At 33.3% G+C, this 26810-nt stretch overlaps 1 protein-coding gene across 2 annotated transcripts in view; it reads left to right on the top strand.

The window, feature by feature from the left end:
• The window catches only part of LOC113510254 (hemicentin-1), a 418868-nt gene that overhangs the window by 375979 nt on the left and 16079 nt on the right, over positions 1–26810 (top strand). For both annotated transcript variants that reach the window (XM_052900396.1, XM_052900397.1), the window contains 7 exons: positions 10812–10944; positions 13293–13501; positions 14198–14308; positions 17118–17321; positions 19156–19307; positions 21151–21292; positions 23495–23625. In XM_052900396.1, the coding sequence (XP_052756356.1) occupies positions 10812–10944; positions 13293–13501; positions 14198–14308; positions 17118–17321; positions 19156–19307; positions 21151–21292; positions 23495–23625 (1082 nt within the window). The remainder of the gene's footprint in view (positions 1–10811; positions 10945–13292; positions 13502–14197; positions 14309–17117; positions 17322–19155; positions 19308–21150; positions 21293–23494; positions 23626–26810) is intronic.

Genomic DNA, 26810 nt, shown 5'->3' on the forward strand with positions numbered 1-26810 from the left:
ACTGCGGTAACTAAGCTACCTGCCAAGCGTGGTAACTACTGGCAAACCCCTGAATAGGGAGAGATCTGATTCAGCAGTTCAGCAGTGGACAGATTTTTTTTATACAACTTAGAGTGGCAAACAAGCTGACGGCCCACCTGATGGAAAGTGGTAACCGTCGCCTATAGACATGAGCAGTACCATGGACATAACAGAGTATACTGTTTCGGCCATGATACTCCCAATGCGTTGCCATTCCTGAGGACTCGGGTGTTATTCCTCTGTACCCTGTAAATTCACGCCACATCCCACTGCCTTCAAACCGAAACACAGCCATGCAAACAACTGCTTCACGGTTGAAACACGAATGGTAAAGAGGTACCCAAGCAAACGGCTGATATAATAATAATAGTGTTTTTTTTTAATAATTAATCGTAATAATAATAAACTTAATTGTGAATATTTAATACAGGCTTTAAAATATCATGACAGAACAGAACGATACAATCTCTGTATTCCGAAAATTATCCAATACCAATAAACGTGTACAATTCCTAAAACATTTAATACCGTCGAGCAAACCATCAATGAATGCCAAACAAAGACAAATTGCAACTTTTCCCGCAAAACCTATTTACCAATGGAAAATTTTCCAAAGGGTAACATCGGCTGACTTTCCCATTGATTACATCAGCAGAATGTAATCATTTTAAAACCCCTCGATGGTGGATTGTAATTCAATTCGTAAAGTTAAGATTGTGACGTTGGAAACTTCGCAATTGTTCCAAAGAATCAGGTTACAGATTAAGAATTTTCCAAAGTTCAAAACGCGATCAATCAGGTTGTATTGAAAAGTTTCCATATCGCTCCTCTGTGGGGATTAATAAGAATTTATGAAAATTGTTCTGACATTGAAATGAGTTTGGAAGGTTACCACAAAGATAATATTATGGCTTAGTAATTTGCCCGAGAGATTTTACTTCTTTTTTGACGGTACGTTCTTGACAGGATCGATCTTGGTTTTTCTTATTTGATGGATGAAAATGGTATGGTAACCCCGCCTGCACTAACGGGATACGCTGGCGGAGCACCAGTGAAGGGTAATTGATGAGAATGAAAACAGGTCAGTTAGCCCATCATGATGAATTCATCAGGAATTAACCATGATAGTTTCCAGGGAGAACCGCGAAGAGGTCGTCCTGGTTGGGTATATTACTAGCAATGGGATTCTCAGTCTCCATTACTAACAATCCCTTTCCCCCCCGAATCGATCTTGGTTAGTATGTAGCAAAGTATATAGCGTAGTAGAGTCTGATATCATCCGCTCCACGATATCTTGCTATTTCTCTCAACTATCCGCCATTCTAGTATATAGTTTGAGAGGCGCTTAATTTGATTTAGTCATACCATTGTATGCGTGATCATACATGGAGTCTAGTACCATTCACGCTGCTCAACATGACAAGCTTCTTTATGGAGACTTCATTTTTTCGTGAGATTGAATCTGAGGGATTATTATTTTGCTTCCTTCTTTCTTATAATTTTAAATAGTAGACTACAACTCGATTACTTCTTTAAAATATCGATATCAAATTTTTACTGAATTAAGCATTAATTTGTTGAAGTCTATATCACTGGTTATTCAATTAGAATTATTTTATTTAATTCCACTATCATTAGTATGTATAAATAATAGTGGCGGTCAATCTTCGTATGTTGGCAATCACACAGATACTAAGGATAGCAGAATTAAACAAAATAATTCTAAACAAATAATCAGTGAAATTTAATTTATTAAATTTTCTTTTAGCACTAAAACTAGAAGAATAAAATTTTATACTTTATTAATTTTTATCTTGTATATTCGAAGAAAGTACTTAAATTTATAAAGCCATTTCATTTCTTTTGTTATTATTACAATATTTTTACTTTAAATAGCGTCTCAAAGGCAGCTATCGTTTTACTTTTGAATCTGTAGTAATAACCTAAAATTTGATCAATTTAAAAAGTCCATTAGAATATCTAGAGAAATTCCAAGAAATAGTTATATTATTCAAATTTGTCTTTAAGTTCAAAACTTTTCAATAAATATTAATTTGTCCTGAGTAATGTAAATTAACGTGAAAGTGTGTTTGCTTGTTTCATATCCCTTGGTATCTTAACAGTACAAGCAATACATCGTCATCTTCGATTTTCGCCTCTTATAGGTGTTTAGACAACATAAGGAAAATCCAAATTTTTAAAGCAGCCACTCTGAAGAGCGAGGTGGTGCTACAGCCAAACCTTCTTTCTTCAGCCAGGAGTATTGCCTCCTTCCAGCACTTCTTTTACCAGGAATCTTGTCTTAAATGAATAATTGGAGTGTTCTATAGTTTTTGTTAAGCGAAATACAATATTTTCCGACGCTTAACAACACATATGGCACTTTAATAATTCAAACATATGACACAAATATTACACTTCAATAAAATTACAGGGTACAAAGACATATTCTTTAGTTCTCAGCAATGGCTACGCACGAAGAATATCATGAGCCCCCCCCCATGCATTGCCATTCCTGAGGACTCAGGTATTATTTCTCTGTACCCTGTAAATTCACGCCATATCCCACCCTTCAAACCAAAACACAGCCATGCAAACACAACTGCTTCACGGTTGAAACACGAATGGGACAGAGGTACCCAAGCAATTGACTTTTGTACAAAATCTCACTCTGGTTTATACCAAATCACACAGTAATAAGTCAAGCTGTTAAGTCGCTATAAGGTAACAAATAAACAAACTTACTTTCACATTTATAATATTAATACGTATTACAAATATATTGTCCTCCTTTTTAAATAATTAGATAATAAACGAAATTGTATACCGTTTTTAAAATATTCAAACTTCTGACGGTTTTTATATTTACACCTAATTGCTGTGTTAATTGCCCTCTACACCGCGTTGAATATTGATCGACCGGAAAAAAAACTCGTGACCTTCTTTACATTTATCCGTTAATGTAGTAACAGACAGACAAACTTTTCCATTTATAATATTAATAAGGATATTCTTGCTCTATACCTAAGCGATAACGCACGATCAAAGGCGCGTGCGAAGAGATTACCTGCGTCGGGTCTGACACATACGTCATTATCACGGCCCGTATCGTCCGTCTATCATGCCGGTGCCTACGTCCCTTTGTTGTTAAATTTATATATTAATTTACAATATTACCTACGGTGTTCTAAGTTATTATATACTTGCTTTATGTCCGCTACTTCGTATGTATTTCAGAAGTAAAACAACCAACGTGACAAAAGTAAGACATCCAGAGGGAGACTTTGTACAAAAGTCGATTGTTTGGGTACTTCTGTCGCATTCGTGTTTCTACCGTGAAGCAGTTATGTTTGCATGGCTGTGTTTCGGTTTAAAAGGTAGGATATGGATGAATATACAGGGTACAGAGGATTAACACCTGAGTCCTCAGGAATGGCAACGCATGGGGGGTATCATGGCCGAAACAGTATACTCTGTTATGTCCATGGACTGCTCATGTGTATATATATATATATATATATATATATATATATATATATATATATATATATATATATATATATATATATATATATATATAGACATAGATTTTTTTAAAAAAATACTGTTTTATGGTTCATAAGGTACTAATTAGATGCCAATAAATGTTTCTCTTGTTTTCGTTTTGCATGCAAAAATGTTGAATCTCTATTCAAGTTTCATCTTACTAAATGAATATTTGAATAGGGATTCAAGTATTCATAAAGTACCTATTCAAAGTAAACAAGGTCTGTCTTTCAGAGATATAGTTGGGGAACTAACGAGATGGAATGTTCATATAGACGTGAAGAAAGATAAACTTAAATGTAAATTTTTGGTTTTATAATGTTAAATTATCTTATACAATTTGGTATTGTAAACAAGCTGATGGCTCGCCTGGTGATAAGTGGTAACGGTTGGCTTTAACTAACCAAGTATGGGTAACACAATATGCACTACAATACCTATGATATTTTGTTCTTGAGTACGTTTGTACAGTATTATGCTACAGTATTCTCTACTTTTACTACCATATTCCTAGAATACACATTACGGGCTTCAACCCAAAACATATGCAAATACAGCTGCTTGACTAAAGAATCACGAACAGGACAGAGTTAGAGATTACTATGCGCAGGGTTGTCATATTCGAAATTTGATTTTTACCCAAAGAAAAAAGATCATTCTCAATCCTGTTTCTATTTTTCTCTCTCCTTTTCTTATCGCAGATCTTATCTTTTACTGGAGGGAGACTTTGTACAAAAGTCGTTTGTTTGAGCACCTCTATCCCATTTGTGTTTCTAATGTAAAGCAGTTGTGTTTGCATGGCTGTGTTTCGGTTTGAAGGGTGGGATATGGCATTGAATTTACAGGATATAGAGGAATAACACCTGAGTCCTCAGGAATGGCAACGCATGGAGGGTATCATGAGCGAAACAGTATACTCTGTTATGCCCATGGTACTACTTATGTCTATAGATGATCGTTACCACTTTTTTAGTCAGCTTGTTTGTCATTCTAAGTCGCATAAAAAATGGAATCCTCTGTTATTATGTACTTTTAGGTAATTACTGTAACTACTTGTATACAGCTTATAAGTACTAAAACTATTACATAAAATTTCTAACAAAATTACCCAAATTTCACCATGCCTATTTAATTTTTTTCCAAAAATTTCTGCCAGAATTTCATTTCTCCAATATTTACTGAACAAAAAATTTTACACAATTATACAAATTGCGGAAAAAATACCCAATCTGGTAACACCGATCTTGTAAACATATTTTGTACCATCTCTTTGAATAAGAGAATTAAAATTGAGTAACTGAACTATAATAACACAAATGAGTAAAGCCCAATTTCACATTAATCAAAACCAACCGATCGGAAACGCTAGCAAGTTCTCGACTGACATTTATTGAGTTATGTATTTTGTACAAAGTCGTATATTGTTTGTTCTGACATTCATTATTTTCCAATATTTCAACGTTGTGTGTGTGTTTTTTTTTTTATGTTATCATTGATGTAACGCTCGGTCGGAATATTTGTTCCAGTTACATTCCGAGGATTTATGAATAATTAAGCCATTTCTGCTGACGAAATTTCGTGAAGCTCCGTACCGAAGTATTTTTCGTTCATTTCATTGTACTAAAACACTGCTTTGCAAAAAATGTACGCTCTCACAGTAAGACGAGAGAAACGTTCAGCGTTTTAGATTTATTTCAAAAATATTCGAATGGTATTAAAAGATTTGTAAGCGTTCTGTGGTTAGGCCTTTTATTGTTTATTTTTAAAATGACTATATTTTTTTTTTACAAATATTCTACTGAATTGGGTGGTATCTTTCGGAAATCCATATCACTGGTTATTTAATTAGTATTGTTTTGTTTAATTCTGCTACCATTTGTATATGTGTGACTGCCAACACTCTAAGATTATTAGGCACCCAAACTGCCGAACTGTTAAACTTAACAGCGATCTAATAATTTGCCTTCCAGACAACCCAATACAGTGAGAAAGCATTTCGTTAACAGCTATATATAACTATATATATATATATATATATATATATATATATATATATATATATATATATATATATATATATATATATATATATATATATATATATATATATATATATATATATATATATATATATAGTTAAATACATATGTTATAGGAAATTAATGAACTCACTGTAGTTTGCTTTTTTTATTATACCACTGAGGTAAAAAAACGTAAGGCCTACCTGATGGTAAGCGGTTACCGTAGGCTATGAACACCTGCAATATCAGGGGCATTACGCGCTGATGAGACGCTGTAACCCAAACTACCAAACATCCCCTGAAGAAGGACCTTTACGGATAAATTCACTTTCTCCCGCGCACAACCACACTTTGGAATCAACTTCCAGCAGCAGTATTTCCGAACCGATACGACAACATAATCTTCAAGAAAAGAGCATATTCCTTTTTAAAAGGCCGGCAGCACACCTGCAATGCCGTTAGTGTTGTGGGTGATCATGGGCGGCGGTAGTCACTTACCAGGTGAGCCGCATGCTCGTTTGCCCCCTGTGTTGTAAAAAAAAGTCGAAACAATTGTCGGAAACGACAAAAACGCAGTGAGTTCATTAATTTCCCGTTACATATATATACATATATGTAAGTATATCCTTTCAGATAAAAAAAAATACTTCTCTAAAGCGGTTTATAACTGACGGGGTTTTTTCTAAAAGATGATAATGGAATGGCAATCCCGCCCGCGCTGACGATATACCCTGGCGGGGCACCAGTGAGGGATGAGAGGTGAGAATGAAAAGGCAGGTCAGTTAACCCATCGTGATGAATACACCTGGGATTCAGCACGATGGTTTCCAGGGAGGACCACGTGGAGGTCGACCTGACATATTGCTAGCTATGGGACTGACGTGGTTATGAGGCAACCAACATAAAAATAAACCGAGTTTAGAATCTCCTTCTTTCAAAGTAAGTTAAAAAAGTAACGCATGTAAGGCATTAGCCCACATATGTAACAGAAATAACTCTCTTACAATTTGGCAGGAGTTCTTACGTTGTAATATTGTTATAATTGGCAATTATTCGTATATTCTTTGTAATGATGGTGATGAATGTATTACAGAGTCTTCTTCAAAGGTATAGAAGGTTTTCTAAATATAACAAATTGCGATTTTTGAATACGTACCTACATTATGAAATAAATAGGGAAGATCATTAACGATTACTTTGTATCTACCGCTATAAAATAAATGTAAATTCTCTATCTAAAATCAATAAATAAATAATATATATAAAATAATAAATAAAAAAAATAATTAGTAGTTTTTTTTTTTAACATAAACCCATAGATGGATACCGAGTTCTAAGTTCGAAACATTTCAATATGTCCAACATTATATTGAAATATTTGAATTTAGAATGCCAAATGCATATGAACAAGAATAGGTAACTTGTAACAATCAGTTTTTTTTTTTCTTAAGAAAAAAATAAGCCACAATAATTGTAAAATTATTCTATGGATATTATTATGTGTAAATAATGTTTGTTACCTTATAATTCCGTAAGTTGTAAACCAATTTGGAAATTTATTTTTTTATCTGAGAGAATATACTTATATATTAGTTCTATGGACCTTTTATCTGCCTCGGTACAGTAGTTTAATTTGTAGATCAAAGTAACTGATTTTGTCACAATTGGAGTCAGTTTTTTAATTATACTGCAAAAGCATGTCTGTTACCTGTTTATGTCTAAGCAAAATAAAGTCTATTATTATTAGAAATAAAAGCTCTTTTTAAGTAATAAATTTTATTATTATATTCCATTCTTTTCGATACAAAATTACAAATAAACATTACAAACCTACTAAAACAATGTTTAATTTCTTAAATAGTGTTTTGTCAAATATTGTTTAGATAAACCGTATTTTAGTATTTTTTTTTTATAGTAAGACCATGTACCGACCATATATGACCAATTTAAAAAAAGGTGGAGTTTTTCAATTCGATTGTATTTTGCTACTTTATTAACTCCGTCATTTATAAACCAAAATATGTTTTTTTTTCTGAAACGACATATTTTCAAATTGGTCCCATCTTATCAAAATCGATTCAATAGTTAATTTAGTTTTATATAAACATAACTCTGGTCTCGCCAACATTGAAGTTGGTATTTTTTTGTGAAATAAATTCTTAAATTATTTTAGAAATAGTTTTAATTTCAACTAAACTACATAGTTATTAGTTCTATCTAAACTGGATAGTTTAGATACGGCATAGTAATTCAAAATTGACATGAAGTGAAACGTGTGTGTGTCTGTTTTTTTATACAACTTGAAATGGCAAACCATTTAACAGCTCACCTGATGGAAAGTGGTAACCGTCGTCTATAGACATGAGCAGTATCATGGACATAACAGAGTATACTGTTTCGCTCATGATACCCTCCATGCGTTGCCATTCCTGAGGACTCAGGTGTTATTCCTCTGTACCCTGTAAATTCACGCTATATCCCACCCTTCAAACCGAAACACAGCCATGCAAACACATCTGCTTCACGGTAGATTCACGAATGGGACAGAGATGCCCAACCAAAAGTATTCTGTGTGTACGTAAGTGGTCAAATCGGGGCAAATGTGGGTCAGCACAATAACAAAGGGCACAGGAAATCCCGCCGACGTCTGTTCTCTAATGAGTTCACTGTTCAACTTTGTTTACGATTATTGTATATGGAATGTGGAGCATTGCGTGATTTAATTATTAATTTGACATAGTATTTTTAAATGTTAGGACACTTGTTTATAATTATAATGTTGTATCAAATTAGATGTGCTTTGCACGCTTAAATAACTTTTCTTTATAATAAAAAAAAAAATGCTTATAAAATGAATATGCACTTTTATCGAAGGACGCCATGACAGACTCCCTTAATTACATTTTCCAATGTTGCCAACCTTAGGTACAATAATTTCCAATGTACTACAATAATTACTCCTCTCCATCCAAAGGTTGTCTGGAAGAGATCGTTCTTAGCGATAAGGTCGCCCATTGTATTCTCATTGTGATTATTTCTTGTAATTGTTTACATTTATAATAAGTTTACTATTGTAATCTTTTGAAGGAAACAATAAAGAGTACTATTCTAGTCTATCTTTATATATTTTCTTATCTATTTATATATATATATATATATATATATTTATTATCTTTTATTATTCTAGTCTATCTATCTATCTTAATACGATATGACGAAGTTTTTTTTTTTATATAATGGGTGATAATGATATGGTAACCCCGTCTGCGCTATCGGTATACACTGGCGGGGCACCAGTGATAGATGACTGATGAGGATGAAAGCAGGTCAGTTAGCCCATCTTGATGAATTCAACTAGAATTAGCCACAATGGTTTCCAGGGGGAACCACATGGTGGACCTGACAGGGTATATTGCTAGTAATGGGGCTATTTGATCCCATTACTAACAATCCCTTTCCTCCCAATACGACGAAGTTATGAACATTACCATAGAAGGTAAGATAGAAGGAAGGATGGGAAGAAGGAGCTTAAGGCGTAGTTACATCAGGTAGATCAAGGAAAAAGTTGGTGTCGTGTCGTATCAAGAGGTGAAGAGACTTACTAACAATCGTAGTGAGTGGCAAGAGCTCCACCAACAAGAGTGCAGCTCTTAAATATGATAGATAGTATTTTTAACCGACTTCAAAAAGGAGAAGGTTCCCATTTAAATTTTTTTTTTTCATATCTATTCCCTAATTACTCAGAGACGCCTAGATCGATTTGGAAAATTATTTTTATCTGAAAGAATATATTTTCAGATTAATATATACAAGCACTATCAGGTTGAAAATAGAAATTTTATCAATACAAGTTTAGTAGCCTACTAGTAGTTAAGTATTTTTTTAGTTAAAAACTAATTTACACTAAAAAAAAATATTAGATATTTTTAATTAAAATTTAATGTCGGTTTTCATTGTACAAAGTAGTCTTTTGTTTACAAATAGTGAATACATTCAGCCCTTAAGTCCACCCTGTAGACTTATTTCTATGTGTGCAAAAGTATAAATAAATAAATATTAATACAGTCTAAAATAAAGTCCTGCCCTGTCCCAATTAATACGCGAAAACCTAATTGTTTCAACCCGTTAAAGCGTTAACAAATTATATAATTTTCACATTAATTATAAATAATAATTAAAATTGTATTATATAATATAAGTTTATTTATAATTTTATTGGTCTCTATACAATGCAACGTCAGTTGCAATATCAAACCAAATTACATTACATTGTTAACTGCATTTCGCGGTACTACTCATATGTATGAAGTAATTATACAGAATCGGACGTGTCATAAAAAGTGTCATTTCCATACATACTCGTAACGAACCAAAAGATTACACAATAATATTTAAATGTTAACAATATTATACGTATAGCATGTGACTTGTGAATTCGTTGTGAAAACAATCATAAATACTTTATTTTCACAACGATAATGAAGTTTGAAATTCACGTTTGCTGTGGTGATGTTATTTGTTGTACTTTATTTTTTATTCATTGAGCGACTTCCAAAAGTAATAATATAAACCATACCAAATTTTATATATATATATATATAAATATTCTAATCTGACGACTAATTCATCATCATTTCAGCCATTATCCGTCCACTGCTGGACATAAGCCCCCCTCCCCCATAAACTGCCATAAAGAGCGGTCCTGAGCCACCTGCATCCTGGTCGTCACTCCATCTAGTGGGGGATCGTCCGACACTGATTTTTTTTTTTTTAATATTGAGAAAAAGTTTCCTTTGAGATAAATTGATAACTATTCTTATTTATGGTAACTTTGCTATGCCTTTTAATTCCATTAGGTATACAATTACTGGCATTTACTGTAATCTATATGTTTTTTCTATTCTGAACAATATACATGTATAAATTTCATAACAATGGGTTGTTAGGTCACTGCTGTTAAGACACCGAGAGGTAACAAACTAACGCATTTTCACATTTATTATATTAATAAGGCTTAAAACCGTTATAAATTTATTAAATACACATTTCGTAGTGGCAATGTTATGTGTCATAATTTAATATTAAGTATCACAACTTTAACATTAAATTTCACAAATGCATTATCAAGTTTCACAAATATAACATTAAATTTCACAACTATAACATCAAATATCGCAACTGTAATGTTAATATCGCAATAGTAACTTTAGTTTTTCTTTACAGTACCGACATCCGATGTTCAAGGAGTACTGGGGAAGAAGGCCTCGCTACCGTGTGATATACAGCCTCTCAACGCTGAAGATGACGTCGTAATGGTTCTATGGTTTAAAGACTTAGACGGAGAACCGCTATACAGGTATGTGATTTTATTATAATATTTAAGCTTATTTTATCACAGTTTGGTTTGATGTTAAGCGATGACGTAGCCTAAAATAAAGTAACAAACCCAAATAATGTCTATTCACTCCAATCTTGAAGGACGACAGATTACATACTATCACTTGAAAAATTTAGACTTCGGGAGAGAAATATATTTCTTGGCTATTCGAATGAGAAAGCTAAGATACGTAATTCTTTTGCTTGTGAATGAATAAACAATACACTCCGCAATTTACTTGTGAAAGACAATAATATCAGTTTAAATTAAATATGAAATATTTGTAATTGTAAGTTTTTGTAAGTTTATCTACACTAATATTATAAAGAGGAAAGATTTGTATTTTTGTGTGTACGTATGTTTGTAATGAATAAACTCAAAAACTACTTTGCCAATTTAAAAAATTCTTTCACCATTAGAAAGCTACATTCACCTTGAGTAACTTAGGCTATATTTATTGTTAGAAAAGATTAAGGATCCTTACTAAAACTTTAGTAACGTAACTCAAGGTGTAAAAAAATGCTATAAAATACCTTTCGTCACGTGCGCTGCAGTAACTATTGGTCATAGAATAAGAGTATGTCGTATATGTATATATTGAAGAAAATATCAATAACTACAAATAACTTCGCGATACTATATGTTCAACTATTATCATTATGTTACAATAACCACTTTTTTTCATGTTGTAAAAATGTCCACCCGTGCGAAGCCGGGACGGGCCGCTAGTTAATTGATATATCATAAATAATATTATATTACGATCCTTTTTCGAAATCTCGTACAGACTCATTTCAACTTAGAGAGTTTTGTCACTTTCTTTCAAATTGAAAATTTCGCGAAAAATAAATAAGTCAATTAATTTAATATCTAATTATTTAATTATAAACAAATAAATAATTTAATTAATTTAATCACATTAATAGCTAAACCAGATTTATGATAGGGCGTAGTATCTTGAGAAAGCATCGTTGCATTTATTGGAATAGTTACTACGCCTAAAGTTGTTCGAAAGACTAATATTAATACTGTACTGTATAAAGAGAGATTAATTGCTTAGTTTACAAGGTATGATACCTTGATCATCAATCTAGATATATAATGATCCACGCCAGTTTTGAAAAGTTTATGCTCTGAATTGTCTAGATTGTAACTTTTCATTTAATTTTCTCAAATCCCTTGTGTAATTTTGAAGCTCTTTATTAGACATCTATGAGATTATCTAATTGATTTATTATCTTCATTGGACCTTTGACAGATTACTTTAGTATACATGTCTTGGGCCTATTCAACACTTATGTTTTTAGCTTCAATATATTTTTATATTGCTTTATCACGTAACATAATAAACGAAGTATCAAATAGTTAATTCTACCTATCTTTAAGATATACTCGTAGATATGTATAATGATTAATAAAATACACGAGATAAGCACCTTCATTTTGTTCTACAAAATTTTTCTTATACCACTAGTCGAATGACTTGATCCTTCAAGCTCCGTATTTGGAATAAGAAATTAATATTTAGTATATTTTCGAAACATTGTGAAAAGGTGTTTCTATATATATATACATATATATACAAATTAATTCTTCATGTAACAGGATATAGTACACAAACTATGGCTCAGTCCATCTTGTAGAGAAGAGTTTTGTTTACAATGTATCCTGGACACTATTATGCTCACGTTATTCCTCACATGTTGCAATTTCTTAGAACTAAGGGGCCAGTAATTCCACTGTTATATCTTTCAGATGACTTTTTATAAATTTTAATTTCTCCTCTGGATTAGTTACGATAAAAACATGTAGTAGACATATTTATGACCAGTTACATTCAATAGTAGGATATCCAATGCAATAACTATTAATTTCTATCTACAATTTTATTAATAGTTCTTAAATTATTTACTTTATCATTTTCATTGTTCGATTGTTGCTTATTTTTGTGTTTTAGTAACCACAATACTCTAACTATATCCAGGTTACCAATGATGCACTTCTATTGATACATTTCGAATTATTTTGCCCAATAATATTTTCTAAAGAATTTGTTGGAAATTTTGCACAACAGTTGGAAGTTTTATTTCTGACTTTTATAATTCAAATGATCTTCTTGACTGTATCCCAAATAGTATCCCATCAGTGTATATTTTTCTCTTTACTTTACGTTTATTTGCATTCATCTTCACATTCATTCCTTTTCTAGCTATATCATCTTTCATACAATCTATCTATTTATTTATAAGTCTAGCTATAAGAACAATATAAATACAAAAAAAAATACAAATTTGATGACACCGTAAAATGTATAATTTTTTTCTTAGCTACGACATCCGAGGTCGCTCAATGACACAGCCAAAACTGTGGTCTTCTCCACTGGTCTTCGGAAGCAGAGCATTTTTCCGAGGTGGAGCGACTCCAGCGGTCTTAATGGTAGATAATGTAGTTGCCATGGACGCTGGGGTATATAGATGCAGGGTAGACTTCAAGAATTCACCAACGAGGAATTTGAGAGTCAATTTTACTGTAATTAGTAAGTATTAACCGCACATCCAGATCTTTAACAAATATTTAGAGTTTGATTATTTAGGTTTATATCCCAAATAATTGGGTAATTTTCAACAAGTGCGACTCCAATTTCGGTGGACCCTTCAACTGTGTTTTCAACTTCGAATCTCCAAAAAAGACGATATCCCCGAAATATAGAAGGAATCGTTTTCTAAAATACTTTTTGGAGACATCAACTTTTCTAAAGACCCGAAACCAAATAAGTTCACCAAATTTAGACAGAAATCTCGATCTTGCTAATAATCACCCAATTGTGTTTATCTTCAGTTAATAAACTATTCACTTATAATTAATACTAATGATAATCATTATTTTTATACACTTTAAAAGTGATAATCAAACATAGAGCCCGTCTAATGATAAACATGCAAATTGTTGATCTAGGAAAAACTTTGAAAACATATTGCACGCGACCATTTAGATTATTGAGTCTATGTTAACGGATGAAAATGGAATGGTAACCCTATCTGTTATATCGGTTTATATACACAGGATACCACTGAAGAACGATAGGTAACAATTTCGGAAGATATTAATCACGACGGTTTAGGGTTAGAATACCCCTGAATCCTGGCGTTGTTTTTCTTCTAAATTTTCTTTCATTACATTACAACTTTTGCAATTAAATGGGTAAATATTTTAAAAGCATTGTTCATTTCAGTTCCGCCAAGCCGTCCTACGATATACGATTCATTGAGAAGAGACAGAACGAAATTAGTCGAGCCTTACAACGAAGGTTCTAATGTGATGCTCAGCTGCGAAGTTGAAGGAGGTACAGTATAATTTATCTTTTAACACCTTATACAGCAGGCAGATTCTAAACATATGATATTGTTTGCCTATAATAAACGATCATATACAATTTATTAACATGAACCACGAAAAAAAATCGACTTCATTCGTATCAAAATCAAATGGCTTAATTGAAAAATCCATATATTTTGATTTTAAAAACGAAACTATTAAACCGATTTTGATAAAAATTCTAAGAAATCAATCTGAATGTTAATCTTTTTAAACGAAAAAAAGAATTTTTCGAATCGGTCCATGTGTCTTCGAGGAATCAGCGAACATAAATAAAAATAAAAATTCTGCCGTTGAAAGACGAAGAGAACGTCGTCCTTTTTTGAAGTCAGTTAACAATTAGAATCGAATAAGTTTATTTTTTTAAGAGAATTAGCCATTTGTACAATATAGCTATGACCCCACACTTTACAAAGCCTGTGTTGTGGAAATCAAAGCAGGAAATTTAACATGCATGCATGGTTTGTATGGCCGTGTGTGTGTGTCTGTATGTGTGTGTAATTTAAAAGCTCCTATTAGGAGACACTTTAAAACTACGCAAATATCATCTAAATAATTGCTTCGAACACTCGCATCGATACTTCGACTCTAAACGATATAAAATCGATTCTGTTATCGGATTATTTTTAATCGATTGACTATATCGATAATAGCCTGCCGACTGTGTTATTAAGCCGACGTACACTGTACTTCTATAATTTAAATGAAATATTTTGTCTATTAAGTTGTTCGCTTAAATACTTTTTAAGTGCGGCTCTTTAAAGTGAGTTTTTTGTTTTTTTTCATTAAACTAATAGTTCTTATTTATGCCCATCAAATGTTTTGATAGTTATTTGATAGTAATGTTTAAATTAGAGAATAGAATTTATGAAAATCACAATGTTGTTATTATTATTCTTAGTAATAATAGTATTGTAAACTGGACTATAATTTTGCATTTTTAAGTGTGCAGTAAAAAGTAAATTACAATGAAGAATTAAGAATGTGTTTTATAAAAAGAAATCGTCTTCAATAATGGAAAAACCAGTTATTTTGACTTAAAAACTAAATTACTCACATCTCTATATTTTAGAATTAATATAATTTCATCGTGCCTCCGATCAAACTGTTTATAATTATTTTTTTCCATCCAAAGGTTGCCTGGAAAAGATCGCTTAAGCTTAGCGATAAGGTCGCCCATTGTTTTCTCATTGTGATTATTTCTTGTAATTGTTTATAGTTATAATAAGTTTACTATTATAATCTTTTGGAGGAAACAATAAAGAGTATCTATCTATCTATTAAACGTTGCCATTCTTGAGGACTCAGGTGTTATTCCTCTGTACACTGTAAATTCAAACCATATCCCACCCTTCAAACCTAAACATAGCCATGCAAATACAACTGCTTTACTGTTGAAATACGAATGGGACAGAGGTATCCAAGCAAACGACTTTTGTACAAAGTCTACCTCTGGTAAACAGATCGAATTATGAGATAATAAATATAAAAAATAAATAAATACGACCGAATTGGAAACCTTCTTTACAAAGTGGATTAAAAACAGAGGACCAGACTTTCCATTAATTGGACCGTCAACTTGTTTGCCATTCTAAGTTGTATAAAAAAAAAACAATCTGACAGTCTACTTGTTAAACAGTGGTAACTGTCGTTTAAAGACGCAAGCAGCGTTAAAGATATCACAAAATAATATCCTGTTCCGATCAAACTGTTTATAATTACTCCTCTCTATCCAAAAGTTGCTTGCAAGAGATCGCTTTGTTTCCTCACTGTGATCATTTCTTGTAATTACTTATATCTATAATAAGTTTATCACTGTAATTTTTTGGTGTACTGTATTATACTATATATATTTTAAATTTTATGATCTGATACTGCTTAGTAGTTTGTTTTCACACAAATTTTTTATTTATATAATTAAAAAATATATATATTATTCTCAAATTCATGTATAATATAGTATATATCATATATGTGTAAGTATATTTGTTATTCATATATATTTATTCGTTTATATATGTAATTTTAGTATGTATGTATATCAATAATTAGTAGTACCGCATTCGAGTATTCTAACACTTCCCTATGGTTGACTGGGAGAGAATGCTTTTAGCATTAAGTCCGCCATGTACACATATTTGTACTAATAAATAAATAAATAAATAATTAAACTTATTGAAAAAAGCAACAGCTGAGTTTCTTGCCCGTTTTTCTTGGCAGAAATTGCGTTCCCAATGAACGATAATGACAAAAATGACTTTTTAAAAATGTTTAAATCTAAGTTTACCTTAATTAAAATGTTTCTTTCTTTCTTTCTTAGAGTAAACTAGTCCATCTATCTGTCTATCTATATATCTACAACAACTGCGTACCCTCCGCAATACCATTTTTAAAGACTGGATATTGATCTAATTTATTTATGACAGATTAATGTAAAATAAATCAAATTACTTTCAAATCTTATCAATATTCCGAATTCGAAAGTGCTTCAAATTATTTTTAGATTACTGATTAAAATGTCATATCCAGATAGACTAAATCCTAGACTAGATAATTATACAGAATAATTCTTATCTTATTTAATCTAATCTAAGAACGAAAGAAGAAAGAAATGTTTTTATACGAGTAAATTAAAATTTAAACATTTTTGAATGGTTATTACTTCGTTATTTTATATTATTTTATTGCTCATTTAAAAAAAAAATAAGTGAAAAAGAATGAGAAAAAACTAAACTAAATCTTACATAGCCGTTATTACAATTTAATTTAATTTACAGGAAAACCAAGACCTCGTGTAACGTGGTATCTGGAAAACACAGTCATCGATGACTCATACGAACAGCGGCCCGATGGCATCACTGTGAACACACTGACCTTTCCCAACGTTGGCAGGCAGCATTTCAACGCAAGACTGATTTGTCAAGCTTCCAATACGAATTTAGCACCTCCAGAAACCAAAGTTCTCATATTAGATATAAATCGTAAGTATAATCATTATGTTATTTATTTTATTTAAAACAAACTAGTTCTCACTAGATAGAGCGATGACCTCAAATGTATTGCAGGGAGTCAGTAGATGCAGGTGGGTTTTTTTTAACGGGTGATAATGGAATGGTAACCCCGCCTGCGCTATCGGTATATACCGGCGGGGCACCAGTGAAGGATGATAGGTGACAATGAAAGCAGGTCAGTTAGCCCATCGTGACGAATTCCACCAGAATTAATCACGATGGTTTCCAGGGGGAACCGCGTGGAAGTCGACCTGACAGGGTGTATTGCTAGCAATAGGTCAGTTAGACCCCTTTACCAACAATCCCTTTCCCCCAGATGCAGGTGGGATAGGACTAGGTAGACTAGGTAGACTGTTCCATACGGCAGTCTATGGGGGAGGATGTTCAGCAGTGGACAGATAATGGCTAAGATGAGGATGTTGCTAAGAATAACATAATTTCATATTTGTTTTACATATTATTATATATTAGGCCACTATTTCCTTTCCCGTGGGTGTCATAAGAGGCGACTAAGATGGGTAGCAGCGTCTCCCTTAAAAAATCTTCAAAGCCCGATTGCAGTTGCCAACCCGCCTGCCGAGCGTGGCAACTACTGGCAAAACTCCCTTTATAGAGAAGGCTTATGTCCAGCAGTGGACAGTTATCGGCTGAAATAATAATAATAATAATAATGGTTTCCACCTTCTATTAGAAAGTTCACAGTTTGTTCACCAATTTGAATAGCGTAAGACAAAACCACAAAGGTATTGTTTTGTTGCATATATTTCCTGAGACATACAATTTGACATGAGATAATTCTTAGAACCAGTACAGGTAGAGGTACGATAAATAAAGCCCAGTTCTTAGCTATTCGACAGTTAGCGAAATTAATTTCTCAAATTTATCGCAAACTTTCCGCCAAAGTTAAATTCTAGGGTAACTGTTTCTGAGAATATTTAAATACCCGCTGATATTATGAGAAACAGTTAAAAGTTATATTTAATTTTGTTAATTTGGTGTTGTTTGAATCTTTATAAAATATTAGAGATGTTTGCTTTTCCTGTTTCACGTTAAATGTTCAAGAAATTATATAGAATTATGAAAGCGGGCGAAGAGCGAATTGTATGTAAACGTATGTAAGGATTGAGGTTTTTGGCATTCGGTTCTATTTACAGCCTCATTATTTCAGCAGTTAGTAGATCATACATGAATATAGAACTCCCCCGTAGACTGATCACCCCATAAGAAATGATCCTATACCTCACACTTACGTTGCCCTGCACTCCATTTACATATACTACATCATCATTCTGCCTTCGATTTTCGATTCGTAGAGTTTTTTATTGTCCATATATATTGTTAATTCATTGCAACTTTAGCTTGCTTATTATAAATAGTGAAATATCTAATTCATATATACCGACTTAGCCCAGAAGATTAGTAAACTGAAGTTTATTAAGTGGTCAATTTGTACAGGCAAAAGCAGTGTAAGACGATCCCCCACTAGGTGAAGTGACGACCTCGAATGCATTGCAGGCAATCAGTGGATGCAGGTGGCTCTTGGCTGTTATTTTCGGCACCCTATGAGGATGCCTGTGTCCAGCAATGGACAGGTAATGGCTGATATGATGATGATGATAGATTTACTGATTTACGTCGCCTTCTATTATTACGTTTGGATTTAGATCATCTATCCATTTTGAAGTTTGTCCTAATGGGAGATTGGCGTGACAGATATGTATACATATGTATTTGAGGCCTACTAATTCCTCATCTGTGGAAATATCAACAGTATTGATATAACATAAGGGATATCTTGTTTCAGTAAAACCGATAACTGTATCAATACTGTCAAAGGAGAAACAGGTATCAGCCGACAAGCGTTACGAAGTGGAATGCAAGACGACTGGATCCCGACCAGAGGCGTATGTTACATGGTGGAAGAACAACCGGCAGTTAAAACGGATGGCGAAAAACGTACTTTTTTTTTTATATATTTGTTTTATTTATTTTGTTATTTTGTAATACATGGATAGATAACAATGCAGTATTTCCGAACCGATACGACAACATAACCTTCAAGAAAAGAGTATATTCCTTTATAAAAGGCCGACAGCACACCTACAATGCCGTTAGTGTCGTGGGTGATCATGGGCGGCGGTAGTCACTTACCATCAGGTGAGCCGCATGCTCGTTTGCCCCCTGCGTTGTAAAAAAAACAATGCATGGTGAAAGAAGAAAAGTCCTCTGTGATCAATCTTCGTGTATATATATATATATATATATATATATATATATATATATATATATAACATAAAAAAATAGTCAGCTAGTAGATAAATAGGATAAGAATCACTAAAATTAAGCTAATAGCCTATTTATGTAATACTTATTTTACAATCATGAGCTCCCTGCCGAGGTTTTCCCAAGAGACTACAACATAGGGTTCTTCAAAAGTGGAAGGTAAAGAGATTTCTTCAGGGTCGGCAACGCGCGCGTAATACCCCTGGTATTGCAGGCGTTCATAGGCTACGGTAACCACTTACCATCAAGTGGGCCGTATGCTTGTTTGCCACCTCAGTGGTATAAGAAAAAAACCTGCCACGTTTAATTCTATACGAGGTAATATTTATATTATAGGCACGTTATTATATTTGCTATAATTTAGTAGTAATATTCGACAAATACCTTTGTCTACATCAATATAGATATTTTTTTATTATAAAAATTATTCCAATATAGCAGTTATGAAATATAATAATAAATAAATTGAGAATAAATTATTATTCACTGTAATGGTATTCGATAAATGCTTTTGTCAACCAACAAAGACTTTTTTTTTTTAATTTATTCTACTATAATAGTTATGAAACGTAATAATAAACAAATTGTGAATAAAATCATCTCTCTATCCTTATATTATATATATAAGATATTGAACAAAACAGGGATCGTTTCACGAAATAAGAGAGACCTCATTCAGGACCTTTTCCATTGTGTTCTAATTAATAGATTCTTTCCAGTACAGTTTTGTGGGTCGCATAATAATGTAGTCCTTTGTTTGCCCATGTTTTTTTTTTTTACTTCTGACGGTAATTATCAATTGTTTGGTGATGCTGTAGATCCTGTAATAGATGGTTGCTGGATGACGTTTGAAAAAATCATTAATTAAGACTGAGGCATTATTTCGTCTTAGTGAACAATTAAAGTGAAAATAAATCATTCTACCTTACCAATTTCGCTTGTATATTATTGATTAGAAGACTGTCATCATTGTGTTTTAATTTATTTATATATATTATATATATATATATATATATATATATATATATATATATATACATACACACATACATACATATATATATATATATATATATATAATGTTTATTGTAAATACATAATTGGGACTTAATGCGATGAATATATATGAACTATTTACCTGTAAATACCGTATTTGCCCACCTAATGGAAAGTAATGACCGTCGCTTATACTATAAACATAACAGAGTACACTGTGTTGCCCATGATACCATTCCTGCGTTGCCATTTCTGAGAATTAAGTTATGCTATGCCTTTGTATCCTATAATTTCATGTCTTATGGCACCTATACTTAATCAATCACCATTTGGTATACACACACATATATAGGAGAGAGAAGAATTTATAACCTTTGTATCCTGTTTTTATTCCGTACAGCTAACATGTCCCTGTCACGCGGACAAAGTCGCGAGTTTGAGCCAGTCCTTTTATAAATCATCATGTATATTTAATGTAGAATCAAATACTATTTATTGATGTTTGTTAATTTATTTACAGTTCTCTGAAAATAACGAAACACTGAGCGTACTGAGCCTCGTTCCGAGCGTGGAGGACGACGGGAAATATCTGACGTGCAGAGCTGAGAATAAACACATTCCGGACTCGGCTATCGAGGATAAATGGAGGCTTAATGTGCACTGTGAGTGATATAAAATTTATACACGTCGCGTGCTCTAAGTTCGATACATTGAATAATTAAAAATTGTATCCAACAAAAAAAGTCACTTTATTTGAGACGAAATTAGTTATTTTAAATTAAGAATTAAACTACTGTATCGATTCTGATATTTTTTTTAAAGACCAATCTGTGAGTATATCTGAACGAGGATATCCATTCTTGTTTCGGATTCTGTCACGCAAAGAGACTGAGGGAGGGAGACTGTGTACAAAATCTATTGCTTGTACCTCTGTCCCATTCGTGTTTCTACCATGAAGCAGTTGTGTTTGTATGGCTGTGTTTCGGTTTGAAGGGTGGGATATGACGTGAATTTACTGGGTACAGAGGAATAACACCTGAGTCCTCAGGAATGGCAACGCATGAGGGTATCATGGGCGAAACAGTATACTCTGTTATGTCCATGGTACTGCTCATGTGTATAGGCGACGGTTACCACTTTCCATCAGGTGGGCCGTCAGCTTGTTTGCTATTCTAAGTTGTATAAAAAAAAAGACTACGAGCATAGCCCCCTCCATAGTCCGCTGAGTAACTTGTAGCTTTTGCGTACGGGCCATCGTGTAGGACCATGTTTCGGTTCCATAAGTCGTCACTGGCAACGCTAAAGACTTCGTCTTCAATTGTGTTAATTTCAATTAGTTATTTGCAACAACTTTGCAGTCTCTTATTTACATGTTTCTTTTACTATTTTTGTCATTTAGAATTTTCAGAAACTTAAATATGTTTTTGTACTTATGAAATTAATCATTCACTATAACTGTACACTGACGTCTGCAAGGTGATTTAAAATCGACTTAAATTGAAGCATTTCCTAGACTCTTCAAAAGAGACCTAGTAAATGTTTTTAATAAATTCTTAATATAAAAACTCTAAGGAATATTAATGATTGAGATGTTTCTAATATTCCGTGAAGTATTTAAGAAAAATGCAATTTTCTTAAACTAAGTGAATTATGAATAATAAATATGCAACTTAGTTTTAAAACAAGGAAATTTGATGAGCATAAATGGAATTAATAACAGACTCAGTATGTCCATGGTACTGCTCATGTCTATAGGCGACGGTTACCACTTTCCATCAGGTGGGCCGTCAGCTTGTTTGCCATTCTAAGTTGTATAAAAAAAATCACGAAAACCTACCTGTGGTTGCCAACCCTCTTGCCGTACTATGTACATAACAGAGTATACTGTGTCACCCATGATACTTGTTACCGTTCTACCGATAATATCTGGTATATGAATTAATTAGAAGACTTACCATAATAGAAATACTGTTAAAGCATTTTTCTTTAACCGATTCATTTACTTTAACACCGTCAATGGCCAAAGGTCACGCGATAATTGCGTCTTTTAAAAACCTAATTTTGTTGTAATAGTCGAAAAGAATTATATAATTGCTAGAAAATTAGATTTAAAATAGTTTAATTAATACTATTAATCTTCTATAGTATGTAACTATAGTAAAAGAAACAATGAACTCCCTAATAAGAGATTTAAACTGCTGTTTGTCTTTATATACAATTATATTGTATCAAATTGTTTTACTTTGATAAACAATTTTGAATTGGTAATCTATGAAATGGCTTATGTATGAAAGTATTAATTAAAAAAATAATAGATTTATAACAGATTTTTACCAGAGGGAGACTTTGTACAAAAGTCGATTGCTTAGGTACCTCTGTCCCATTCGTGTTTCAACCGTGAAGCAGTTATGTTTGCATGGCTGTGTTTCGGTTTAAAGGATGGGATATGGCGTGAATTTACTGGGTACAGAGGAATAACACCTGAGTCTTCAGGAATGGCAACGCATGGGGGGTATCGTGGGCGAAACAGTATACTCTGTTATGTCCATGGTACTGCTCATGTCTATAGGCGACGGTTACCACTTTCCATCAGGTGGGCCGTCAGCTTGTTTGCCATTCTAAGTTGTATAAAAAAAAAACTGTCCATCGCTGGACATAAGTCTTCCCCTTAAATTGCCACGCTTGGCAGGCGGTTGGCAACCGTAGTTAGGCTTTGGAGATGTTTTAAGAAGGATGCTGCTATCCAATTTGGCCCTCCCTTCGTCGCTTCTTACGATACCCACCGAAAAGGGAAGGGTGGCCCATTCTATGCCAGCATATACACGGCTAAATACATTATAATAATATATTTTTTTTTTCCACAGATGTACCAGTAGTAGATCTAAAAATGGGCTCAAATCTGAATCCGGACGAAATAAAGGAAGGCGACGATGTTTATTTTGAATGTACAGTGAAGGCAAACCCCAAGACTCATCGATTAGTGTGGTTCCATGACGTAAGTTCTATAAATAGTTATTTTCTTTATTGTCCATGTTAGACACAAATAATGTGGGGTGAAATCGAAATTGCGCGCTTCCCGTAGCGTGTTCTAACACTGAAAAAAGAAAATCGGTCAGGTGCGAGTTGAACTCAAACGCTAAAGGTTCCGTACTTATACTTATATCACATAAAATGACCTTTTTTGCATTTCTCATATGAAATAGATACCTAATATTGATTCTGGTTATATTTGTGGTTAATATGTGGACCGCATAACTTCCTGTGTTTTTGGAGAGTTTTTTTGATAATTTCTCAAAAACAGTACCAGTTAGAAGCACCGTTTTATTTCTACTGTAATATTCACATAAGTTTTTATAAACTATAATTATTTTGTTTTTCCAATTTTAAAGATTTCGGATATAATAGGTAATGGTTTCCTTCTCACATTTTCGAACATAACTAAAAAATTTGTGTATCATAACAAAAAAATGTTTTAATATGTACAAATGAAGTGTTTTCATATTGATGACTTAGAATAGTAGCTTAATTTTGAAATTTTGAGTATAGTTTTGAACTGCTTAGCAAAGAAAATAAAAATATTTTATATATTATTTTTATTGCAATGTATCTATAGCATCGGCCAACTATCAACTTAGTCCAATTTGTTCGATATTTAATAACTAACTTTTACCTAGGACCTCGTTCGCGCGATTTCTATGTATGTTATTTTTACTATTGAAAGGGTCCTGCAAGTCCTTACCTCTTGGAAAGTGATGTTAAGCTTTCTAAAACTACAAACAAACAAATTCACTTCCACATTTATAATATTAGTAAGGAAGTGTGAGAAATATTTTTTTTTTTTATAAATGAAATGTAGATCTGAACCGACACATATCTCAGATGTTAGTTGGAAAACAATTATCCTTCTTTTTTTGCGTATATCCTTTTCAAGAATTCCTGATTCAAGACTGAACCTGGCATGTACTTTGTGGGGAAATATGGTTTGACTGATAAGGTGAAAGTAAGCAAGCGAATTACTGATCAAAATATTATTTGTTGCTTCGACGACGTTCGGGAATAATTTTTTTTGAACAAAGGGCCATACGATAATGCGGCTCACTTGATGGTTAGTAATTATGGCCACCATAAGCACCTGCAATATCAGGGAAATAGCAGATGTGTTGCTGGCCTTTAAGAAGAAATATAGTAATAATAAATTCTTTATTCTCTAGTTACTAGGACCCACACGATTTTTTTACAGATAATTACAACTACCTACTTATTTTGCATATTAGCCTTCAAATACTGGCAGTCTGGACAGTCCGCAAATACCTTTAGAATAGTGCTAGAGCTGGCCCGGACGCTACGCATCAGAGATATGCGCTTTCGCATAGTATTCGCATAGTTTTCGCGTAAAATCAAATCTATAGCTATAGCAAATTGCTGAAATATAACTCTGTGACAGACGAATGGACGAAACAAGTCCCATCGTAAAGATTTTTTTGTACCTTTTTTTAGTAAAGAATCCTGAAAACATTTTTATTAAAGGAACTTTGATCAAAACGGGCATAAAATTTCGAGCCTTCCACACTGTGTGTGACTGTAATGTTATGGAAGAAACAAAAACTTGGTCATTTTTAAATTTTTTTTTATACAACTAAGAATGGCAAACAAGTTGACGGCCCACCTGATGTAAAGCGGTAACCGTCGCCTATAGATATGAGCAGTACCGTGGACATAACAGAGTATACTGTTTCGCCCATGATACCCCCCATGCGAAGCCATTCCTGAGGACTCAGGTGTTATTCCTCTGTACCCAGTAAATTTACGCCATATCCCACACTTCTAACAACAACCACAGCAAACACAGCTGCTTCACGGTTGAAACACGAATGGGACAGAGGTACCCAAGCAATCGACTTGTGTACAAAGTCTCCCTCTGGTAAATTATTATTTATTTGCAATTCTAAATAGTTATGATTCCTAGAACCAAAGTGGCTACACAACGTGCGATTTCAGAGGGGCCTTCTGTCACGAACACTCTGGTTCTGGAATAATCTTCCTACAAAAGTTTTCCCTAAAGACTACAGTATAGGATTTTTCAAAACGGACGTAGTACCATTCCTTAAAGATCAGCAACGATTCAGCAAATTCCTCATGTTACAAGCAACCATAAGCTACGGTAACCCCGTTTACTATGAGGCAAGCCGTATGCTTGTTAATCACCATAGTAGTATACAAAAAAAAACCAAACTACTCTACTCATGTACTTATGTACTCATGATTGACGATTCCAATTACACCCCGCATAGTAAACGTATGGTAAATCCATGAATATTAAAGAAGTATCCGTCTAAAGTTTTCTATACAACAATTTGTAACAACTCCCATAGCCTTTTGTAACAGTAAACTACAAAACATTTGTACACGGAGAAATGTTGGCTCAACTATTTATGAATACGTAATGAACGTTTTAATTGATATGATTCGATTAAAACGAAATTATGGCCAGCAATTAAAGGAGTTTAGTAAAAATTTGTCATCATGAGCGAAACAGTATACTCTGTTATGTCCACGGTACTGCTCATGTCTATAGGCGACGGTTACCACTTTCCATCAGGTGTGCCGTCAGCTTGTTTGCCATTCTATGTTGTATAAAAAAAAATTGTCGATACGACTTATTGAAAAAGAAACTTCTTTATAATGGCATAAGAATCCCAATTGGCAACCATGGTAGTGTAGCTGGTTAACATACCTTAACTCCAATGGTCGCAGGTTCGACTCCCTCACTGCATCATTAGAGTTTGTATTAGTCTGTATGTGGAGTACAGGCCACATATATTATTTACAGCTTTATGTTATTATTTATCAAATTCTAAATTGACACGCATACCTATTGTTTCCTTTTGGCTTCCCTTCACGGCCCTAGTCTCTTAAGTTCCTATGACCAATATACATATATTGGGGGGAAAGGGATTGTTAGTAATGAAGACTGAGAATCCCATTGCTAGCAATATACCCAACCAGGTCGACCTCCTCGCGGTTCTCCCTGGAAACTATCATGGTTAATTCCTGATGAATTCATCATGATGGACTAACTGACCTGTTTTCGTTCTCATCTATCGCTCTTCACTGGTGCTCCGCCAGCGTATCCCAATAGCGCAGGCGGGGTTACCATACCATTTTCATCCATAAAAAAAT

The sequence above is a fragment of the Galleria mellonella genome, unplaced genomic scaffold, assembly GCF_026898425.1.
Source record: "Galleria mellonella isolate WM207_F2 unplaced genomic scaffold, CSIRO_AGI_GalMel_v1 utg65, whole genome shotgun sequence".
NCBI lineage: Eukaryota > Metazoa > Arthropoda > Insecta > Lepidoptera > Pyralidae > Galleria > Galleria mellonella.